This window comes from Giraffa tippelskirchi, chromosome X (genome assembly GCF_054371585.1).
Source record: "Giraffa tippelskirchi isolate mGirTip1 chromosome X, T2T-mGirTip1v1.2.pri, whole genome shotgun sequence".
Taxonomy (NCBI): Eukaryota; Metazoa; Chordata; class Mammalia; order Artiodactyla; family Giraffidae; genus Giraffa; species Giraffa tippelskirchi.
The window spans coordinates 4,075,745-4,096,328 of NC_137289.1; the positions used below are offsets into that span (position 1 = coordinate 4,075,745).

Sequence of the window (20,584 nt, forward strand, 5' to 3'; positions counted from 1 at the left end):
TAAAAGAATATATAAATTCATTTCCATTTAATGTTTATGTACAGAGTAATAGTTATAGCTTTAAGTACACCAAACTCACATTACCACATACCTGGTTTAAGATGAGCAGTTCAAACCCATGTCCCAGACACCTCTACCTTAGAGTGACTCTGTGTGTGTGTATCTGTTACCTCAAATGTTGAACGGTGAAAGAGTCTCTTAAGAGTGAAAGCTCTGAACCAAAATGCATAATGAATCAAGGATAACAGTATAAAAATCCTCATAGGAGGATCCTCAGGAAAAGTCACTGGTCTCAGTCAATGGCCAATTTGCTTTATGTAATATTAAATATTATAAGAATTTGGGTAGTTTTCTGATCTTCACTATAACAAACTTTAATGAATGATGTATTATATTCATATTCTTTCTTTTAAGGTACATTTAATAAGACCATTCTCCTTCTATGGTAAGACTCCTCTAAAGTCCAAGGCAATGAATATCTCTAACATTTGCATTTTATTCAGCTGTTTTGGTGTCCTGTAAATATAAGCTGAATTTGGAAATGTAAATTGCTTTCTAAAAGAAAGGAAGAAAATGAGGAGTTTAGAAATGGATACAGGTATCTTTAAATAAAGAGAAAAGAGGAGAAAAGCTCTCTGAGTTTCCAAGTGGGCCGTAGAACCTGCTGGCTGGAACAGTATAACTACTGGAATAAGTATGTAATCCTCTTTGAACTTAACTAAAGAATAATTTAACAAAAATTCTATTAAAGTGTGTGGTTCAAACTTGAGTGCTACAGATCTGTGGGTGAGGGTGTGTCAGGTTCTTCAGACAATTCTGTGGGGTGAGGAATGTGCAATGAAAGCAATGATCCAGATATGACTAACACAATCAGTCAAGTGACAGAGATTTGGGAGTGGTGGTGGTAGTGGATGTACGCTACACAGCTCCTTTTCACACACAGGCATGCATGCAATATGAAGGTTTGCAGTCCTTTCATGTTTAAGTGATATACGCAGTGGGTATACAGCCTGAAAATCCAGAAAAAAATTTAGGAAATCATATGTTCTAAGTCAATGGTGCTGGGAAGATTGTAGAAAGCTCTCCTGAGAGGGATATAGTGACACCAAAGGACGCAGGAAGAACTAACTATTTTGACTATCTGATACTCTGACTATAATGTATGTGAGTGTCTCTCCAGCAATATGTACAACATTGCTAAATTAGGCAATCATTTATATTTTTTCCCAAATTAGATCATGGCTTGTTCTTCAACATAAAGAATCAAAAAGCAAATCAGACCTGGAAATGGATGCCACGAGCTAGCATGACCAAATCATGACAGTCATTGTTTAGTCAGTATGTGGTAGACCCAAATGTACAAAATCAGACACATCCATCTGGTTGAGGGCTGCCCAGCAAAGCAGTCACCTTGGGGACCATCACCTTCAAGGGCAGTTTACAAACCACACACCAGTGCACACCCAGTGTTTCATTACCTTATATCAGAGTTTGTTTTTTCTAGCTTTAAAACTGAAACCAATGGAGAGGACAATAAAACAGGTGCATATTTTGACAACGTTAACAATGTCTTCTCTGATGAGTTGTGTGCTGCTAAAAACAAATAATGAAGCCCTACACAACAAAGCGAATGATCCTTCCCCCAAACTGAGAGAACTTACAGGTAAATAGCCAAGAAGAGAAGTGATGCTCTGGGACACGGAAATTATCATTCCATCTGTGCTCACTATTATCATAAATCCATCCAATGACTAATGAAAAGAGAATAACAATGTAATTAAATAGTGGAACAATAATAAAATGATAGCTTTATTTCTAAATGCATAAACAATTATAAGCACACACTGAAAATGTATTGTGGTCCTTAAATATCAATAAAGCAAGCCCAGAATTACTTAAATTCCATTATTCTGCCTCCTACACAGACTCTACTTAACCTTAAGCATGAGATGTTTATTAAATGATGTCTCACTTAGACAAACACATTTCAGTGTACACCCAATTAACACAAAACTCTCCAACACAAGCTAGGAAGATTCATTTCCATGTGTTGGTTATTTCACACTTAATTCAAAATTAATTCCAAAAACAGTAAGAATATTTTGGAGGGCATTTTCATTTGTAGTTAGCTTAGTCATCTATTTATAAATATGGCTATTGCCTTCACTTTCCTGCTATATAATGGAATAGATATCCAGACAAATGCCTCTTGGTAAAGAACACCTAAAATGATGGATAAAATATATAAAACAGGGAGAAGCTTATGGTAAAGTATGGGAAACAATCTGATACAAAAATGACTAAAACATGAGAAGTCAGAGGATATCAAAGCTTGCATATGCCTCGGGAGCATCTATGCAACATTGATGGCATAGAGCCGGGGGGACAGAAAACAAAGCTTGGACCCACACAAGGTGGGGATTGCAATCAAAGGCTCCTGTATCAAGCCAGGAAGGGAACACTCTCCGCAGACAAAAGAGATAGATCTTATCCAACAAAGAGAGCCAGGGAACTCACAACCTGTCTGTCTTGCCTCAGCCTCAGCTCAGGCTAGAAAAGGAAAAGAACTGGTCTCTTCTGGGAATTGCAAACAGAAGCCTGCACTCACACTAACTACCTGTGTAGCCCTCAATACCCCAAGCCATTATTTACTTTCAAATGGTCCTGACCCCAAATATCTAGGAAAAAGAAATTGAAATCACTTCTTGAGAATGATTTTAAAACCAGGGCTCAAAGAATGTAGATAAATTTCCAAATGACATAAGTTTGTCATAAATGATTAACAAACACAGGAAAAACATGAAACATGAACAAGAGGCAGTGTAAACAATAAAATGCAGAATGAGATTTAAAACTTCAGGTACGAGAAATATCAGAGATAGAATAAAAATAAGTAAAATAAGCATGCTTAAAAACAACTATACTGCAATAAAAATTAATAAAAATAAATAAATGTATATACCCCAAACATGCTTAATATGCTTAAATAAATCTTAAAAGGGTATTGAAAATATAATGAAGGAACAGGAGACTCCTAACTGACTAGGCAGATGTGAAAAGTAATCAAATTGTCTAGAAATGATATCATCAAAATAAAAACTCAATATGTAGGTCAAATAGCAAGTTAGAGCATAGGGGGAAAGATAAGTTTCTGAACTCGAAGGCAAAGCTGAGGAAATGACTCAGATGCAACACAAAGAGACAAAGGAATGGAAGATAAATGAAATGACACAGAGAAGAGCGGGAAAGTGCACTAGACATTTTACACATGTTCACTTTACTCTCACAACCACTCTGTGAAAGAAGTCAAAGCTGAGAGATGGCAATTCTCCCAAGGATGCATAACAAGTAAGTGATAAAGGCGCAGTTCATATCCCTATCTATCTGACTCAAAGGATCGTGGTTATTTGGGCTTTAGTTTGTGGCCTTTGAACTCAGTGAAACCTACCAGTTCCTTTGGAAGTAGAAACCATAAACATCTCATGTCCTTGAGGGGAAAAAAGTAAGGAATGAAAAGGCTTAATCTGTAGAATCTAACAACCCGTGTTGAATGAGTCTACCAGATAATTAATTAACTTGCCACTAAACTATGCAAACACTTGTTCATTTTTGTTGTCACTGGAGATCGGTGGGTTCAATTGGCATAAGAAGCATCCAGGCAGCCTGCTAGACATGAAGGCTCCTGGCCTTACCAAGATAGAGATTCCAATTCAAACAGTTTAAGGTGGGTTTCAGGAATCTGTGTTTTTACCAAGTTCCCTAGGTAATTCTGAAGGTAGAGTCCCCTAGCCACACTTTGAAAAACAGTATTCTGTATGTTTTACTGCATGCATTCTACATATGAAGCAATTAGACGATAAACTCCCTCCTACTTGTAGTGTCTTCTGGATAAAATCTTCATAGCTTTGAAACGATGGAGTCCAATCAGGCATCTCTGTAGAGGTTTCTGTAAGGAAGAAAGGATAAAAAATGGTCACATTAAAATGATTAGCTTATGGGTATTAGATTTTTCAAAGTTATAATCAATTTTATAGAAAAGACTCTCATGAGAAAATGCTGAGTGCTAATGAAGAATCTGAGGTAGACTAACTAATTGCTTATAAGCTATCATCAACAAAGAAGTGTTCGGAATTGAAAAAGACCTTGAAGATCACCCATCTCAATTTCTACTGTACGCAGGATGATCTTTCTAACAATGGTATGATCTTCAACTCCCAATTCTTTCCCTTTCTTGACTTCTTTAACTCTTCCAAATTCTATCCAAACCTAATATTCACAATATACCAGATAAGGTACAGGCTGTTGAATGCTCCAGGTGTATTAAGACACTGAAAATGTCCTCAGTACCTGGCTAACATACAGAATTCCATGACTGTTTCATCAAATTAAGCTTTTAGCAAAGGCCCTCAACTAGAAAATCCTTAAGCTGTATCTCGTAATTCTCCAAAGCTGTGGACACTCTTCTGTCTCCCATACCCCCTTCTCCATGCCTCAAGGTTTTCTGGTTTTCCCAATGAACAGCTTCAGCTCCTGAACTCACTCAGAGCCTTTGCTGTCAACATCCACCCCGCTTCACCTCCCCCAATCCCACCTGTTCCACTGACTTCACTCACCCGGGGACCTCACTAACACAGCCCTCCAATCTCCAGTTATTTGAATGTATGTCCATAAATGTTTGTCTCTTCTCCTCACAAAAATGGTGAGGAGACCCATAAAACTGTAATGTCTATTCAAAATGTTAAATCCCTAGACAAAGGCAAATCTGACAGCAGCACTCGCTCTCTTGGTGGGCAGGAGTCTCAGGTCCTTTTCTATGAGTGAACAAGAAGGGGCCCAGGCATGAGCAGAAGAGCTCCTGAACCCTCACTTTAGAAGGGATGAGAGGAGGGCGTCTAACTAGGTGGGAAGGAAGAAAAATATGAAACCTAAGCCATGCCGGTTGCACAACCACCTCACAATCACTGTTCCTGACCCCTGTCCCGGCCTGGAAACTGAATTCTGGTCACAACTTCTCCAACTCAGAAAACAAACCATGCCCCTCTCCCAAGGCTGATTTCTGAGGTCATCTCCCCACTTTCACCTCTACCTAGTGACTTGCATCTCCTATACTCCCTACAAAGAAATACAAAAGACAAAAGATAGTCCATATATTTCCGGAAAATAAAACCTATGTATTTTATAAAACAACCATAAAGGGCTTTTCTACATTACTGTATTACCCATGAACTTGTCCTTGTTTTGTTTCTAGGGAGGGCACCATATACAATTCTTCACTACAACCCCGGTGTCCAGCATAGTACTTAACTCACAATAGAAACCTGGCAATTCTTGTTAACCTGAACCTCATTCATTCATTTAGTTCAAATACCATGTACTGGGCTCCTACTATGTATCCTACTCTGTTTTAGAGGCTAAGGATAGAGCACGAACAAGACAAATAAAGTGACCATTCTTTTGAATCTTACAGACCGGTAGGGAAGGTAGACAGATAACCAACACATAGACCAGGGAAACGGTCATTGCATATATCTTGAAGTACAATAATTTCAACTGGGTGCCCAGGGAAAGCCTTGCTGAGAAAGTAAAAAGTGGCAGGAAGAGAGCCATGTGAAAATCCGGCAGCAAGGAAAGCATCTCAGGCAGAGGAAGCAGTAAGTACAAAGGGTGACAGGAAAGATTGTGGCCAATTTAAATAACAGGAGGTCAAAGGGACTACTGTAGGGTGACCAAGGGATAGAGCAATGGGAAATAAAGTCTGAGAGACAGGCAGGACCACATTATTTAGTGTACGTGAGGGAGTCAGCATTGTTTTGAGTGGAACAGCATGTGCTTTCAAGCAGGAGAGTGACATACGGTTTTTTTCTAATATTTTTATTAGAAAATATATTTTTTCTATATTTCGTTGAGGCAAACGTGAATGAGTTCCCTGACCAGGGGCCCCTGCATCGAGAGCACAGGGTCCCAACCACTAAACCACCAGGGAAGTCGCTTGACATATATTTTTAAAAGATCATTACGGCTGTTTATGAAAAATGGGTCAAACTAGGCAGCAAGAGTGAAGCAAGGGAGCCTCACTGGAAAGTGTGTTCAAATGGAATAGATGGTGGTGGCCTGGATTAGGTTGGTCCACCAAGGCTATGGGAGTGGCAGAGTGAATGGATTTGAGATCTACTTCAGAAGCAAAGCTAAAAGGATTTGCTGGTGGATTGGTGGAGGACACAAGAATGACAGCTGGAGTTTATTTTGAGCTGCTAGAAGAATGATGGTACTTTTACTGAAACTGGGAAAATCAAGGCTGAGAGTCTGAGAGGAATTGAGAGGTCCTGTATGGTGATGTTACTTTTCCTGTTAGACATCCAAGCAAAGAAGTCACCGAGGAAACTCTCTTGCTGATTTAATAATGAGTATGATTCTCAAGGAGAAGGCAATGGCACCCCACTCCAGTACTCTTGCCTGGAGAATCCCAGGGACGGGGGAGCCTGGTGGGCTGCCGTCTATGGGGTCGCACAGAGTCGGACACGACTGAAGCGACTTAGCAGCAGCAGCAGCAGCAGCATGATCCTCAAGTATGGAGGTAAGGGAGGAGGTTTGGGCTGCAGATAGATTTTAAAAATGGGAGGCACTGACATCCAAGTACCCCTTCAAATTAAGGGACTGGATGAGATTACCTGAGGAATGACTGTAGACAGAGAAGACAAAAGGTCCTAGGACTGAGCCCTAGGGCACATCCATGATTCAAAGTTGAAAAGGGAAAGGGAAAAAGAGAGAGAGAAGGAATGGTCAATAAGTTAGGAGAAAACCCAGAATCCAGTTACCCAAGTATCCTGGAAGCTGAGAGAAAGATGCTTCAAGAAGGAGGGAGTGGTCACCTGTCCAATGTTTTTGAAATATCATGAAAGATGAGGATAGTTAAGGCACCAAAGACCTCAGCAATGTGGCTGCTGCTGCGCTAAGTCGCTTCAGTCGTGTCCGACTCTGTGCGACCCCATAGACGGCAGCCCACCAGGCTCCGCCCTCCCTGGGATTCTCCAGGCAAGAACACTGGAGTGGGTTGCCATTTCCTTCTCCAATGCGTGAAAGTGAAAAGTGAAAGGGAAGTCACTCAGTCGTCTCCGACTCCTAGCGACCCCACGGACTGCAGCCCACCAGGCTCCTCCGTCCATGGGATTTTCCAGGCAAGAGTACTAGAGTGGGGTCCCATTGCCTTCTCCGTAACCAATGTGGAGGCCACTGCTATTCCTGACAGAAGTAGTTGTCCTGGAGTGGTGAGAGCTCCAGGCTCAGTGAAGTGGGTTTAGAAAGGATGGGGCATGAGGAAGTGAACACAGGGTCAATACAATCATTTCGAGAAGTTTTGTTGTGAAGGGGGCACAGAAATAGGGCAACAGCTGAAGGTATCATGGGGCCAAAAAAATATTTTTAAGGTAAGAGAGATCTTCTACAGCATGATTGCATGCTTGTGAACGTAACCCGCTCAGATGTTTTGAGTTAAATATACTTAAATATTATAGGTACTATTTGACACCCCTGGGGCCCTGTTTCCCTTAGCAACATTTACATAAGCTTTCAAGTGCCTAAGATACAGAAATCTGCACTACTGTTGCCCAGAATACTTCTACTAATTCTCATTTCCTTATTCCACTTTTGCATGAACCTCAATAATGTTATCAGCATCGAGCATAAGAAAATTATAAATGGAGAGAAGCTAAATATCTACATAATAGAAGTTGCTTCAGGAGATCATCTCATCATTGCTGCTGCTGCTGCTGCTACTATTTAGTCGCTCAGTTGTGTCCAACTCTTTGTGACCCCATGCACTATAGCCTACCAGACTCCTCTGTCCATGGGATTTCCCAGGCAAAAATACTGGAGTGGGTTACCATTTCCTCCTCCAGGGGATCTTCCCAACCCAGGGATCGAACCCGCATCTCCAGCATTGGCAGGCGGATTCTTTATCACTGTGTCACCAGGGAAGCCCCATCTCATTATTAATCCCACACAATGATGTTTGAGGTAAACAGAGAGTTCCAGTTGTCCCACCCATAGCTAATTTTCAATATGGCTAAGCTCAGCTGAAACCTGTCTTTTGTGAAAGAGTAGAAATACCCTGTGATTTTTCCACTTTGTGTTTCTTCACAGGAGAGCCATGCTTCTGCAAAAATGCACGTAGTCTTCCGAGGGTAGAATTGATGTGCTCCTTTTTTTGATCTTCAGTCAAATCTGAATATCTAATTGGCAAAAGACAAAGAAGGTTATTCATAAGGGTACATGCATGCTAAGTCGCTTCAGTTGTGTCTGACTCTTTGCAGCCCTGTGGACTGTAGTCTGCCAGGCTCCTCTGTCTATGGGATTCTCCAGGCAAGAATACTGAAGTGGGTTGCCCTGCTCTCCTCCAGGGGATGTTCCCACCCCAGGGATTGAACCCATGTCTCTTACGTCTCCTGCATTAGCAGGCAGGTTATTACTAGCACCACCTGGGAAGCCCTTATTAAAGGGTAGGACTGAGAATTCAGATGATGGAACAATGGATGGGGAGAAATAAGGAGAGAGAAAGGGAGATGTTATTGTCAACATCTGGGCAAAAATCTGGTCCTTTGATAACTCACATAACAAAACTGTCAACACTAAAATAAGAATTTTTGAAAGCCAATCTCAGGTCCCTCAGACTCTGAGGCTGTTGAGAATAGGTTGAGACCATATCTGTCTCCATGTTTCCCATAGCAAAGCCCACACAGTGTCTTGTACAGTGGCCTATGAATTATATCAAATAAGTCCAAATTAATTTGAATATAATGGTGGCTCTTTGTTCTACTATATAATCTTACCTGCTTTTTCAGAGTACTTCTGATTAAAGAAAACTATTTCTAAATCATCTCTAATTACTGAAGAGGCTTTCTTGAAGCCAATGCTCCGTTTCACAGAGAAAGTTTAGCAATGAAATGCTAATTGAAATTTTAATTTTTAACTTTAAAACACAGACCATTCTGAAAAATTATGACAAAAACTTCTTGACCAGTAGGATGGAATTTACTTTAGATTCTCAGACTGGAGAAATAACATTATTAACCTTCTCAAATGTACATGAATTTCTACTCTAGGCAAGCCAAGGCCCCCAAGCAGACTTTTCAACTGATCATGGAGTATAAAGCGTTTATTCAGTGTCAGCTCTGAGCAGCCACTGTGCAAGGCATGGAGGGCACAGTTTGATGAGGGAGGTCGTCAGGACATAGAGAGAGAGCGTGCATGCTCAGTCACTCAGCTGTGTCTAACTCTTGCGACTCCATGGACTATAGCCTGCCAGGCTCCTCTGTCCATGGGATTCTGCAGGCAAGAATACTGGAGTGGGTTGCCATCCCTCCTCCAAGGGATCTTCCTGGCCCAGGGATCGAACCCGAGTCTCTTAGTCTCCTGCATTAGCAGGCAGGTTCTTTACCACCAGCACCACCTGGGAAGCCCATAGGAAGCCTACAAAGTATTATAATACAATTAGGGTGAGGGATATGAAGTACCCACCAGAGAGGTCATATTTCTCTGAGTTAGTCAAGTTTCCCAGAGGAAGGAGAATTTTGCAAGATGTGAAATAGGAAGGGAGGACAGGAGAGGGGTCTTTGAGGAAAATATCAGTTAGGAATTCATACCGCTTCCTTTTTCTTCCGCCATCTTCATCCATTTTTCAGTGATATAACAAAGAACCCTGAAATCAAAGTAGAGCCACATTTTACTAGGAAATCAGTCTATGATGAATCACAGAAAGCGATAAGATTAATCAAAATTCTCAATTTCCCTTGAGGAATGCCTACTTCTTTTAAAGAGAATCTTATTAAGTACCAATAACCTCATTCACACAATCTGTAGATGTTAAAGACTTGCTTTACTGTGTGATCCCCAGTGAATGTTTGTCACAATAATACTACAAATGAATGTATTTGGAAAAAGTTGCAAAAACACTGTGAAGTTACACAACTTAATCCCAAAGTCAGGTACTTGTTAGTTTCATTCTGTACCCTTAGATTCCTTTAACTTCCACTGATTTCATGAACACAGTGAAACAAAGACAGATGTAGACTGAAAACTTCATACCTAGCCACAATGTCATGCCACACTAGACAAAAGCCTGCATTTATCATTGATATCACAGAAATCGGCATAGAAGAATGACCTTGACAACACCAGAAGTCTCTGCTTTGAATTGTGTAATTAGACTCACACACAACCTCAAGGTTGAAAACTCAAGATAGAAGTCAATCACACTCAAATACATGTGCATTAAATAAGAAGGCACTGTTAAAATGTAGCAAACATCTTCTAAATGCTCTCAAGAAAATAAGAGAAAGCTCAGGTGTCAAACCCTGGGCAGATACTGAGAACAAGCTGGTTAGTTCACGAACCTGTGCTGCTGGGGAGATGACGAAGCATAACTTACATCCTTCACATCTAGCAGAGTGCTGGGAAAAGACTGAAGAAATGAACAGAGCTTTCGGATGGGATAACATCAGGCAATCTAAAATATAGGTAACTAGATTTCTAGAAGGGAGAAGAAAAGTAATATTTGGATAATGGCCAATTGTTCCCATACTGGATGAAAAACATAAATTCATATATTCTTGAAGCTCAATGAATCCAAGAACTAAACACCATGAAAAGCTTACCAAGGCACATCATAAATAAACTGCTGATAAGCAATTGCAAAGAGAAAATCTTAAAAGCAAACAGAAATAAAAGATACATTTAATACAGAGTGGGGAAGAATGTCCTCTGTCTGACTTCTCATCAGAATAACCCAAGCCAAGAGAAAATGAAGCATCTTTAAAGTTCTGGGGGCAAACAAATCAACCTAGAATTCTATATCCATTAAGAATGAACCCTTCGAAGAAGCTGAAGGTAAAATAAAGACACCTCCAGATGAACAAAAAATGCAAGAAGTCAAGGCCAGCATACTACCATTATCAGAAATGTTAAAGGAAGGACTTCAAATAGAAGGAAAAGGTTGCCAGATGGAAAGTTATATCTACATAAAGAAATGAAAAGAACTGGAAATAATATGTACGTGAGTAAATATAATATTTGCATCTTCAATTTCTTTAAAAGATAACTGAAATAAAAGCAAGGAACTGTAAGGTTTACAATGCATATTGATATCAAATCTATTACAATAATAATACAAAAGACAGGAGGGTGGAAAGCAAAAATCTACTGTTATGAGGTCCTTATATTATACATGAAGTGGCACAATATTAATTCACATCAGACAGTAATAAATTAAAGATGTATACTATAAACTGCCTAGAGCAACAAATAAAGCACACATGAGATTTAGATTATAAATCAAAAGAGATAAAATGGACTATTAATTACTCATTTCATCCAGAAGCAGAAAAAGAAGGCAAAGAAAACAAAGATCAAATGGGACAAACAGAAAACATATAGAAAGATGGTAGACTTAAACCTCACTGTATTAATAATTATGTTAACTGTCAGTGGACTAAAGGCACAAATACAAAGCCTAGGAGTGTCAAAATGGGACAAAAGTAAGACCAAACTATCTTGTCTACAAGATACTCACTTGAATTATAAAGTCACAACTTATAAGTAAAATAACAGAAATATATATATACTATGTAACCTTAATGATGTAAAGCTTAAGTGGCTAATTAATATTAAAGATTCTAGGTAAGGAATAGTCTTAGAGAAAAAGAGGGACATTTCATTATGAGAAAGGAGTCAGTCAAGAAGGTAAAACAATCCTAAACGGGTATACTCCTCATTACAAAGTTTGAAAATGAAGTAAGAACTAAAAGGAGGAATAAACAAACCCACAATTACATCTGGTGAGTTGAAACACTCCTCTATCAGTAATTAATGGGCCAAATAGGAAAGAAGTAGGGACACTGGAGACTTACTAGCCTGCCAACAGACTTGTCCTCATTTGATGACAGAGTACTGCGCCAAGCAACTGTAGAACACTCGCTTAACATTCCAACTGTCATGATGATTCAAAATGTACTGGGCCATGAGACCAGTTTCAGTGACTTTAAATCATTAAAGGCATACAGACTATGTTCTCTGATGAAAACAGAATTAAATTAGAAATCAATAATAAATAGATAAATCCCTGGAAAACCCCCAAACATTTGGAAATTAAACAATATCCCTGTAAATCATTTCTGAATCAAAGAATGAACCTTTGGAAAAGGTTTAAACACAGAAAATCAGACAGTATTTCTAACTGGATTATAATGAATATTAATGTTAAATTCCAAAATATTTAATAACCTAATTATAACTTATTAAAATTGCATTATATGTATTTATGGTGTTATATAATTCCATCAAAAAGAGCCAAATCTCTATAATTACTCAAATCACCTTTTGTGTTCTTAAATAACACATGATTCTTCATATATATAGTAAAGGAAATGATACAGTGCTAGGAGCTAATTTAACAAAATGTGCAATATTATTATACAAAAAAGAATGTTTTTATTGATTAACATAAAAATATCTAAATAAATAGAAAGATACATCATATCCCTGGACAGGAATTTTCAGTTTTATCAGAGCTACCCAACTAATCTACAAATTAACTCTGATCAAAACCCAGTAAATTTTTGCTTGGGTTTGGTTTTCTATATATTTTCACAAGTTAATTACAGAATTCACATCAAGATCAACAAGTCAGAAATATCTACAATAATTTTGAAGACTAAAAATGTACAAAGATGTGTTCTGCTAGACATCAAGACTTCTTGCAAAGCTACATACCTTTGAGGTAAATAGATAAGGGTACAAAGCATAGGACAGAAGAGACCCATTAGAAACAGTTCCATGCATAAACAGAAATTTGATTTGTGACAAAAAAATCATTATAATTTTGAAATTTCTACTAAATCCCTTAGGATTATACAGTGAAAGTGAGAAATAGATACAAGGGGTTAGATCTCATACAGGGCCTGAAGAACTATGGACAGAGGTTCATGACATTGTACAGGAGGCAGGGATCAAGACCATCCACAAGAAAAAGAAATGCAAAAAGACAAAATGGTTGTCTGAGGAGGCCTTACAAATAGCTGTGAAAAGAAGAGAAGTGAAAGGCAAAGGAGAAAAGGAAAGATATACCCATTTGAATGCAGAATTCCAAAGAATAGCAAGGAGAGATAAGAAAGCCTTCTTCAGTGATCAGTGCAAAGAAATAGAGGAAAACAATAGAATGGGAAAGACTAGAGATCTCTTCAAGAAAATGAGAGACACCAAGGGAACATTTCATGCAAAGATGGACACAATAAAGGACAGAAATGGTATGGACCTAACGGAAGCAGAAGATATTAAGAAGATGTGGCAAGAATACAAAAAAGAACTATACAAAAAAGATCTTCACAACCCAGATAATCACAATGGTGTTATCATTCACCTAGAGCCACACATTGTGGAATGAGAAGTCAAGTGGGCCTTAGGAAGCATAACTATGAACAAAGCTAGTGGAGGTGATGGAATTCCAGTTGAGCTATTTCAAATCCTAAAAGATGATGCTGTGAAAGTGCTGCATGAAATATGTCAGCAAACTTGGAAAACTCATTAGTGGCCACAGGACTGGAAAAGGTCAGTTTTCATTGAAATACCAAAGAAAGGCAATGCCAAAGAATGCTCAAACTACCGCACAATTGCACGCACCTCACACACTATTTAAGTAATGCTCAAAATTCTCCAAGCCAGGCTTCAACAATACATAAACTGTGAACTTCCAGATGTTCAAGCTGGATTTAGAAAAGGCAGAGGAACCAGAGATCAAATTGCCAACATCCACTGGATCATCAAAAAAGCAAGAGAGTTCCAGAAAAACATTTACTTCTGCTTTATTGCCTTATTTAACTTATATGCGGAGTACATCATGAGAAAAGCTGGGCTGGATGAAGCACAAGCTGGAATCAAGATTGCAGGGAGAAATATCAACAACCTCAAATATGCAGATGACACCACCCTTATGGCAGAGAGCGAAGAAGAACTAAAGAGCCTCTTGATGAAAGTGAAAGAGGAGAGTGAAAAAGTTCGCTTAAAACTCAACACTCAGAAAACAGATCACGGCATCTGGTCCCATCACTTCATGGGAAATAGATGGGGAAACAGTGGAAACAGTGACAGACTTTATTTTTGTGGCTCCAGAACCACTGCAGATGGTGATTGCAGCCATGAAATTAAAAGACGTTTGCTCCTTGGAAGAAAAGTTATGACCAACCTAGACACCATACTAAAAAGCAGAGACATTACTTTGCCATCAAAGGTCCATCTAGTCAAAGAGATAGTTTTTCCAGTAGTCATGTATATGGATGTGACAGTTGAACTATAAAGAAATCTGAGTGCTGAAAACTGATCCTTTTGAACTGTGGTGTTGGAGAAGACTCTTGAGCATCCCTTGGACTGCAAAGAGATACAACCAGTCCATCCTAAAGGAAATCAGTCCTGAATTTTCATTGGAAGGACTGATGCTGAAGCTGAAACTCCAATCCTTTGGCCACCTGATGCGAAGAGCTAACTCATTTGAAAAGACCCTAATGCTGGAAAAGATTGAAGGTGGGAGGAGAAGGGGACAACAGAGGATGAGATGGCTGGATGGAATGACCAACTCAATGGACATGAGTTTGAGTAAACTCTGGGAGTTGGTGATGGACAGGGAGGCCTGGCGTGCTGCAATCCATGGGGTCGCAAAGAGTTGGACAAGACTGAGCGACTGAACTGAACTGAACCATAGAGTATGTGTGTATGTGTGTTTTCATATAGCCCTTTCTATATATTGGGACAACAAAGTCTGTTTGCAAGCTATTTAAATACACAAGTCTAAAATAATAAAATTAATAAATAAAAATACCTCAATAACAGAAGAGTTGTGTGACTTGCCTGGCCGTCCAGTGGTTAAGACTCTGCCAAAATAAATACATACATACAACATATAAATAAATACATATAACCGTCATGCTTTATATGTCTCTGTTATTTCCAACAGCACCCAGCTCTACACAGAGAAGACACTCAAAATACACCATTAAATTTTCCTGCCAGTGCTTGCTTCAGTAGCACATATACTAAAATTGGAAAGATACAGAGAAGATTAGCATGGCCCTTGTGCAAGGGTGACATGCAAATTTGTGAAGCGTTTCATATTTTTTGAATGGATAAAGAAGTTGTGGTACATATACACAATGGAATATTACTCAGCCATAAAGAGGAACACATTTGAGTCAGTACTGATGAGGTGGATGAACCCAGAACCTGTTATACAGAGTGAAATGTGTCAGAAAGAGAAAGATGAATATCGTATTCTAACTCATATATACAGAATCTAGAAAAATGGTACTGAAGAATTTATTTACAGGGCAGCAATGGAGAAACAGACATAGAGAATAGACTTATGGACATGGGGAAAGGGGAGGAAAGGGTGAGATGTATGGAAAGAATAACATGGAAACTTACATTACCATATGTAAAATAGATAGCCAATGGGAATTTGCTGTATGGCTCAGGAAACTCAAACAGGGGCTCTCTATCAACCTAGAGGGGTGGGATGGGGAGGGAGATGGGAGGGAGTTTCAAAAGGGAGGGGATGTATGTATACCTATGGCTGATTCATTTTGAGGCTTGACAGAAAACAACAAAATTCTGTAAAGCAATTATCCTTCAATAAAAAATAAATTAAAAAAAAATGTTCCTGCCAGAATCTCCAAATATATTCTCAGATTATATAAATATAAGGGGCAGTATTTCATACTGTCTCCACTATTGATCACGCAAGTTAAACTAAGTTTCAATCTCCTTGCTTGGAAAAGGGGGATAATAATAGTACCCACCATTTCATAGGCTTGTTGTAAAGACTGAATGAACACGTCTCTTTGGCATAGTGGTAAATGCTAAATAAATGTTAATTATTATTTTTTTAAAAAACCCACACCACTGAATATCCAATGACTTCCCTTAATCACTGGACAAGGTCGTTCCAGGCACCTGTTAATTACTGATCTGTTCCACTCAGTAACTCATTCTAAAACAAAGACTTAGAAACTGACACAGGGAAAAGAATACACAAAGAGTGAAAAAAAGAATACAGTTCATTAAAAGTTCTCAGGCCAAAAGTAACCAGCAAAGTATTTTCCTATGCAATGTAATAATTATTTTCTTTCAGAATAGCAGAGTTGTGTGTTGAATGGCTTTTTCCAAAATCAATGGGAAATCACCTAAAAAAATCTCATCAAATTTTGCAAAAGTTGCTCAGTCGTGTCTGACTCTTTGCGACCCCATGGACTGTAGCCCAGCAGGCTCCTCTGTCCATGGGATTCTCCAGGCAAGAATACCAGAGTGGGTTGCCATTCCCTTCTCCAGGGGATCTTTCTGACCCAGGGATAGAACTCGAGTCTCCTGCATTGGCAAGCAGATTCTTTACCATCTGAAGCATCAAGGAAGCAAAGATCAAAAAAGTCAAGTGAGTCATGCTTGCAAAGATTTCCTATTTTGTGGAGGCAAAGCCACTTCCAATTTTCTGGTGTGTGTACACAGATACACACACATTTTGTTTTAGTTCACGAGCGAACACACTGAATAGATGGATTATGATTACTCTCTGTGGTTGAGAATCACTGATGCAGATACTTTCTAGTGTGATGATCAGGATGGCATAGGTTATCAACGTTCAGTTAGGATAAGATGCACAGTCAAAGGAATCTTAACTCAGTTTCGCAGTCTCATAACTGCCAAAAGCAAATAAGTCAACACAGTCACGGTTCAGGCTCCAGGGAAGCACCAGTCTCTGGATGTCAGTCTAGGCTTCTGCTGCTAATGCTCTTGCAGCACGTTGCAGGGGCCATGTCTGGGGCCCATGTGACACACATAACATGTGCACACACAGTTTAGGACTAAATGACACTAAAGTCTTAATCTTGAATGACAATCAAAGTGAACACATCCTGAGAACTACTGGACAACTCAGCTAGGCCTACTGTGTTGTCTCCCATCATCCCTGGACATCTTCAAAGAGTCTCAACATTTTAACACTCTGCAGTCGGGGAAGCAGAGAAAATGGGCTGATGAGCAACAGAACAGCAAGAGCAGGACTTTTTCTGGATGCACATCTAGGGGAGAAGAAAGCCTATGCATAAAGACTACAACACTGTAAGGAATTTACTTACACATCTCAGGGTTGATGACCTTTCCAACAAACTCTCCACCAATTCAGATAGATTCAAGGACTCAGCCACCTCGGCCTGTTCTGCCTGAGCAGTTATAGAGTAGAATTTTAATGAAGTGCCATGTGGAATGTCTACACTGGTTGCATTCTTCAATTTGAAATAGGGTAATATTTGCCTGGGACTAGGAGTTCAAACTCCCTTTATCCATCCTCCCAAGACTGCGTTTCTTATTTCGTGGAAAGTCTCAGCATTTGTGATGCTCTCCAGTGACCTTTTCATATGTTTTTTAACCAGTGCAGAGGCAGTATGGAAAGTATGTTTGTGAAGAATCTGTATTATGAAAAAATAATTATTATAATACTAGCTGGAAAAGGTAACAATGTTGTATAATATATATCAGTCCAATCATTTAAACCATGGTATACAGATGAACAAATAAAATACTGTGCAGAAAACAGGACTGGGGGCAAGAAACATTCAGAGGTGTCTTTGGATCATGAAATTTTGGGAGGTTAAATATTTTTTCTTGCATGTTTAAAGTTTGCTCTAATTAGTATGTGTGGCATTCAAAATTAAGAAACACCTCTCAAAAATAATACAAGAGGGCTTCCCTGGTAGTTCAGTGGTAAAGAATCTTCCTGCCAATGGAGGAGACACAGGTTCGACCCCTGGTCCAAGAAGACCCCACATGCCATGGAGCAACTGAGCCTGTGCACCAAAACTATTGAATCTGTGCTCTAGCGCCTGTGCTCTGCAACAAGAGCGGCTGCTGCAATGAGAAGCCTGAGCACTGCAACTAGAGAGTAACCCCCACTCTGTGTAACTAGAGAAAAGCCCATGGAGCAACGAAGACCCAGTGCAGCCAATAAATAAATAAAACTAAGAAAAAGAATATGAGAACTGGTGTTAAACAGTGTGTTAAACAGTTAACATTTGTAAGCCCAGTTGAGTGGCATTAAATACATTCACACTGCTATGCAACCATTACCGCTCTTCATTTCCAGAAGTTTCTCATCATCCCAAACTAAAGCCCTGTCCCTATTAAACTGTGTCCCTGGTAACCACTATTCTGCTTTCTGTCTCTTATCACACTTTGTTTATAGGCATTTATTGTGGTCTTACTCTGTATCCGGCACTCGGGTGAGCACTTTGATATCCAGTATGCCAGTGAATTTTCGCAACAGCCCTGTGAAATGGTGCTAGTATTATTCTTATTTTACAGATGGGGACACAGAGGCTCAAAACGGTTAAGTAACTCGCCCAAGATCACATGCTAGGAAGCAGTAAGGATCACTTGATATAACCATGACCTTTAACCTTGGTGCCCTTACTCAGGCTCTGTTTTATTCCTCTGATGTTCTTTCCACCCACTGGTTGAAGGTGTCTGTGTCCATTACACAACAATCTTTGGTACTGCCTTCTGTGAAGCTTCTAGTCCTGCAGTGCTTATTCCCTGGCCTTGAATCAGTGAATTTACGTAGATATCAGCCGTAAATCTGTGTGCTTCTAAGGAATAGCGCAGACAGGGATTAAATGAATTGCAAAATTTCAGAGGGGTATATAGACAATCCACAGACGTAATTGAAATAAGACTAGGATTAGGAATTTAATGGATTGCAGATCTCTTTCAGCGCCAGTTTTTACTGCACTGTACAGAAACTTGAACCATTCTGTCAGAATGGTGAAGGATGGAAGAACCTTTTGCCTTTTAGTATTCCTCATTGCCTCAGGGTAAGAGACCTGGAGACAGCATTCCCCCAAAGTGCAAAACCAGTAAGGGATACACTTTGAACTTTGAGACTTTTAGTTTTCTCTGCAGATCTGAAGTTTCCTTTTTTTTTTTTTTTTTGGCCAGTCTGTCTTTTAGGAACCAGATTAACTGGGTGAAAGTTGTTTACCAGCATTTTGGCAGGCAGGACTTGGTGTTTTTTCATTCATTCTTTTATTCACCAAACATTTATTCAGCATGCATTTTCTGCCCGGAACAGTTGTGGGATGCTGGGAATATAACAATGGACACAGTTGACCTGACACTGTCCTCAGAAAGGGACACAAGATATGCTGAGAACAGACCTCAGCTTCGATCTCGGAAGGAGTGGACCTTTGACCTGTTGCTGTGTGTGCACCTGTGCTATGGGGCTCATTGTCTTCATTGCCTGGCTTGCCCACCACCTCGCCCAGGCCAGCACTCAGGCTGATGCAGGGAGTGCCTGTGAAGGAACTCATGTTCAAGAAAAGAAAAGCCACTCTTTAGGGACATCCTGAAGGAATTAGGAAGCCTGATTCTGTTTCTGGGTCTCTTTTGCAGTGTGGTTTTGCCACTTGCCCATTCTTGACTTTAACCATTGCAAAATCATGTTTCCTTCAGATGGATGAACAAGTGATGACATATAATCTTGTGAGTTATAATTTTTGAAGAAAGTTTTGATTGAAAATAAATTGGAAAACCCCACTGACTGGGCTGATATATTTATGCCATACAGATTTAATGACATTATTGTCTACATGAGAATTGTAAAGATTTCATTCTTCCTCGCTGATTAAATATATTTAATAAACCTTATATGAATGAGAGAAGATGACTTCAAATTAATGAACCATGCCATCATGCATTTCTTCCTATAAACTTAAAAAAAAACAGAATTCTGTTGAAATTTCAAAGACCATTTTTTTGAGCAATTGTTTATAGAAAAATGTGTGTGTCTCTCTGTAGAAAGACAGAGTTGATCCCTGATGATGTGCAGCAAATTTTATAACTCCAAATACACGTTGTGATTGTCTTCCACAATGTCATTTTAAATACTTGGAGCTTTTTACTTGCAAAAGAAACAAATATATGGAAACCACAGTTAGAGCCAAAGATGCATTCACCTCTACATTCTGCTTTTCTTCAGACCCTCTCTGGTTTTCTTTCCAATTCCACATAAACATTTGAAAAGATGTTTACACGAGCCAAACACTTTCTGGCCATTATTGCACGGTGGAGGTCACAGGGGCTTCCTTGTCTCTGTCAGCTTGGCTGAGCTAACTGACCGACTGGCAGGAGGAAGGTGGGGGAAAGCCCAGAGCAGTTCGGCTTGCTGCTGACACAGGACTAAATCCGATTGACTAGCTCATGAGGCCTCCCAAGAACTGCCTGTGGTTCAGGCAGCCCCGCAGAGAAGGCAGTTTTTCCTTGGTGATCGAGTGCTTACTAATTAACTTCAGCCCCTTCAGGGGTGTGGAAAGGTGAAGAGCTGTGCATGCTCTCTCTCTCTCTCTCTCTCTCTCTGTGAAACAGTATTTTTCATGATGGCATATTTGGTATTACCGGAAACCACCAGGGACGTTTTCCTCCGGCTCCTCCCCAGCAATGCCCCTTGACCCCTCTCTCCCATTGCCCTTTCTGTGGCACATCTAGGAGCCCTCCTCTTCTC

At 39.6% G+C, this 20,584-nt stretch overlaps 1 protein-coding gene and 1 non-coding gene across 15 annotated transcripts in view; one reads left to right on the top strand and one right to left on the bottom strand.

Annotated features, from left to right (window-relative positions):
• The window catches only part of PASD1 (PAS domain containing repressor 1), a 121,320-nt gene that overhangs the window by 53,665 nt on the left and 47,071 nt on the right, over window positions 1–20,584 (bottom strand). For 8 of the 14 annotated variants that reach the window (XM_081564596.1, XM_081564589.1, XM_081564594.1 and 5 more), the window contains 5 exons: window positions 14,861–14,912; window positions 9,639–9,694; window positions 8,107–8,228; window positions 3,873–3,946; window positions 1,662–1,751 (listed from right to left, as the gene is read on the bottom strand). In XM_081564596.1, the coding sequence (XP_081420722.1) occupies window positions 1,662–1,751; window positions 3,873–3,946; window positions 8,107–8,228; window positions 9,639–9,670 (318 nt within the window). In that variant the 5' untranslated portion in view covers window positions 9,671–9,694; window positions 14,861–14,912. Of the gene's footprint in view, window positions 1–1,661; window positions 1,752–3,872; window positions 3,947–8,106; window positions 8,229–9,638; window positions 9,695–11,817; window positions 11,935–14,860; window positions 14,913–20,584 lie in introns of those variants that run through there. The other 6 variants (XM_081564598.1, XM_081564590.1, XM_081564601.1 and 3 more) reach the window with 3 other exon arrangements.
• LOC145537349 (U6 spliceosomal RNA) lies at window positions 15,051–15,157 on the top strand. Its single transcript, XR_014076368.1, has one exon. It is a non-coding gene; the product is annotated as a U6 spliceosomal RNA (small nuclear RNA).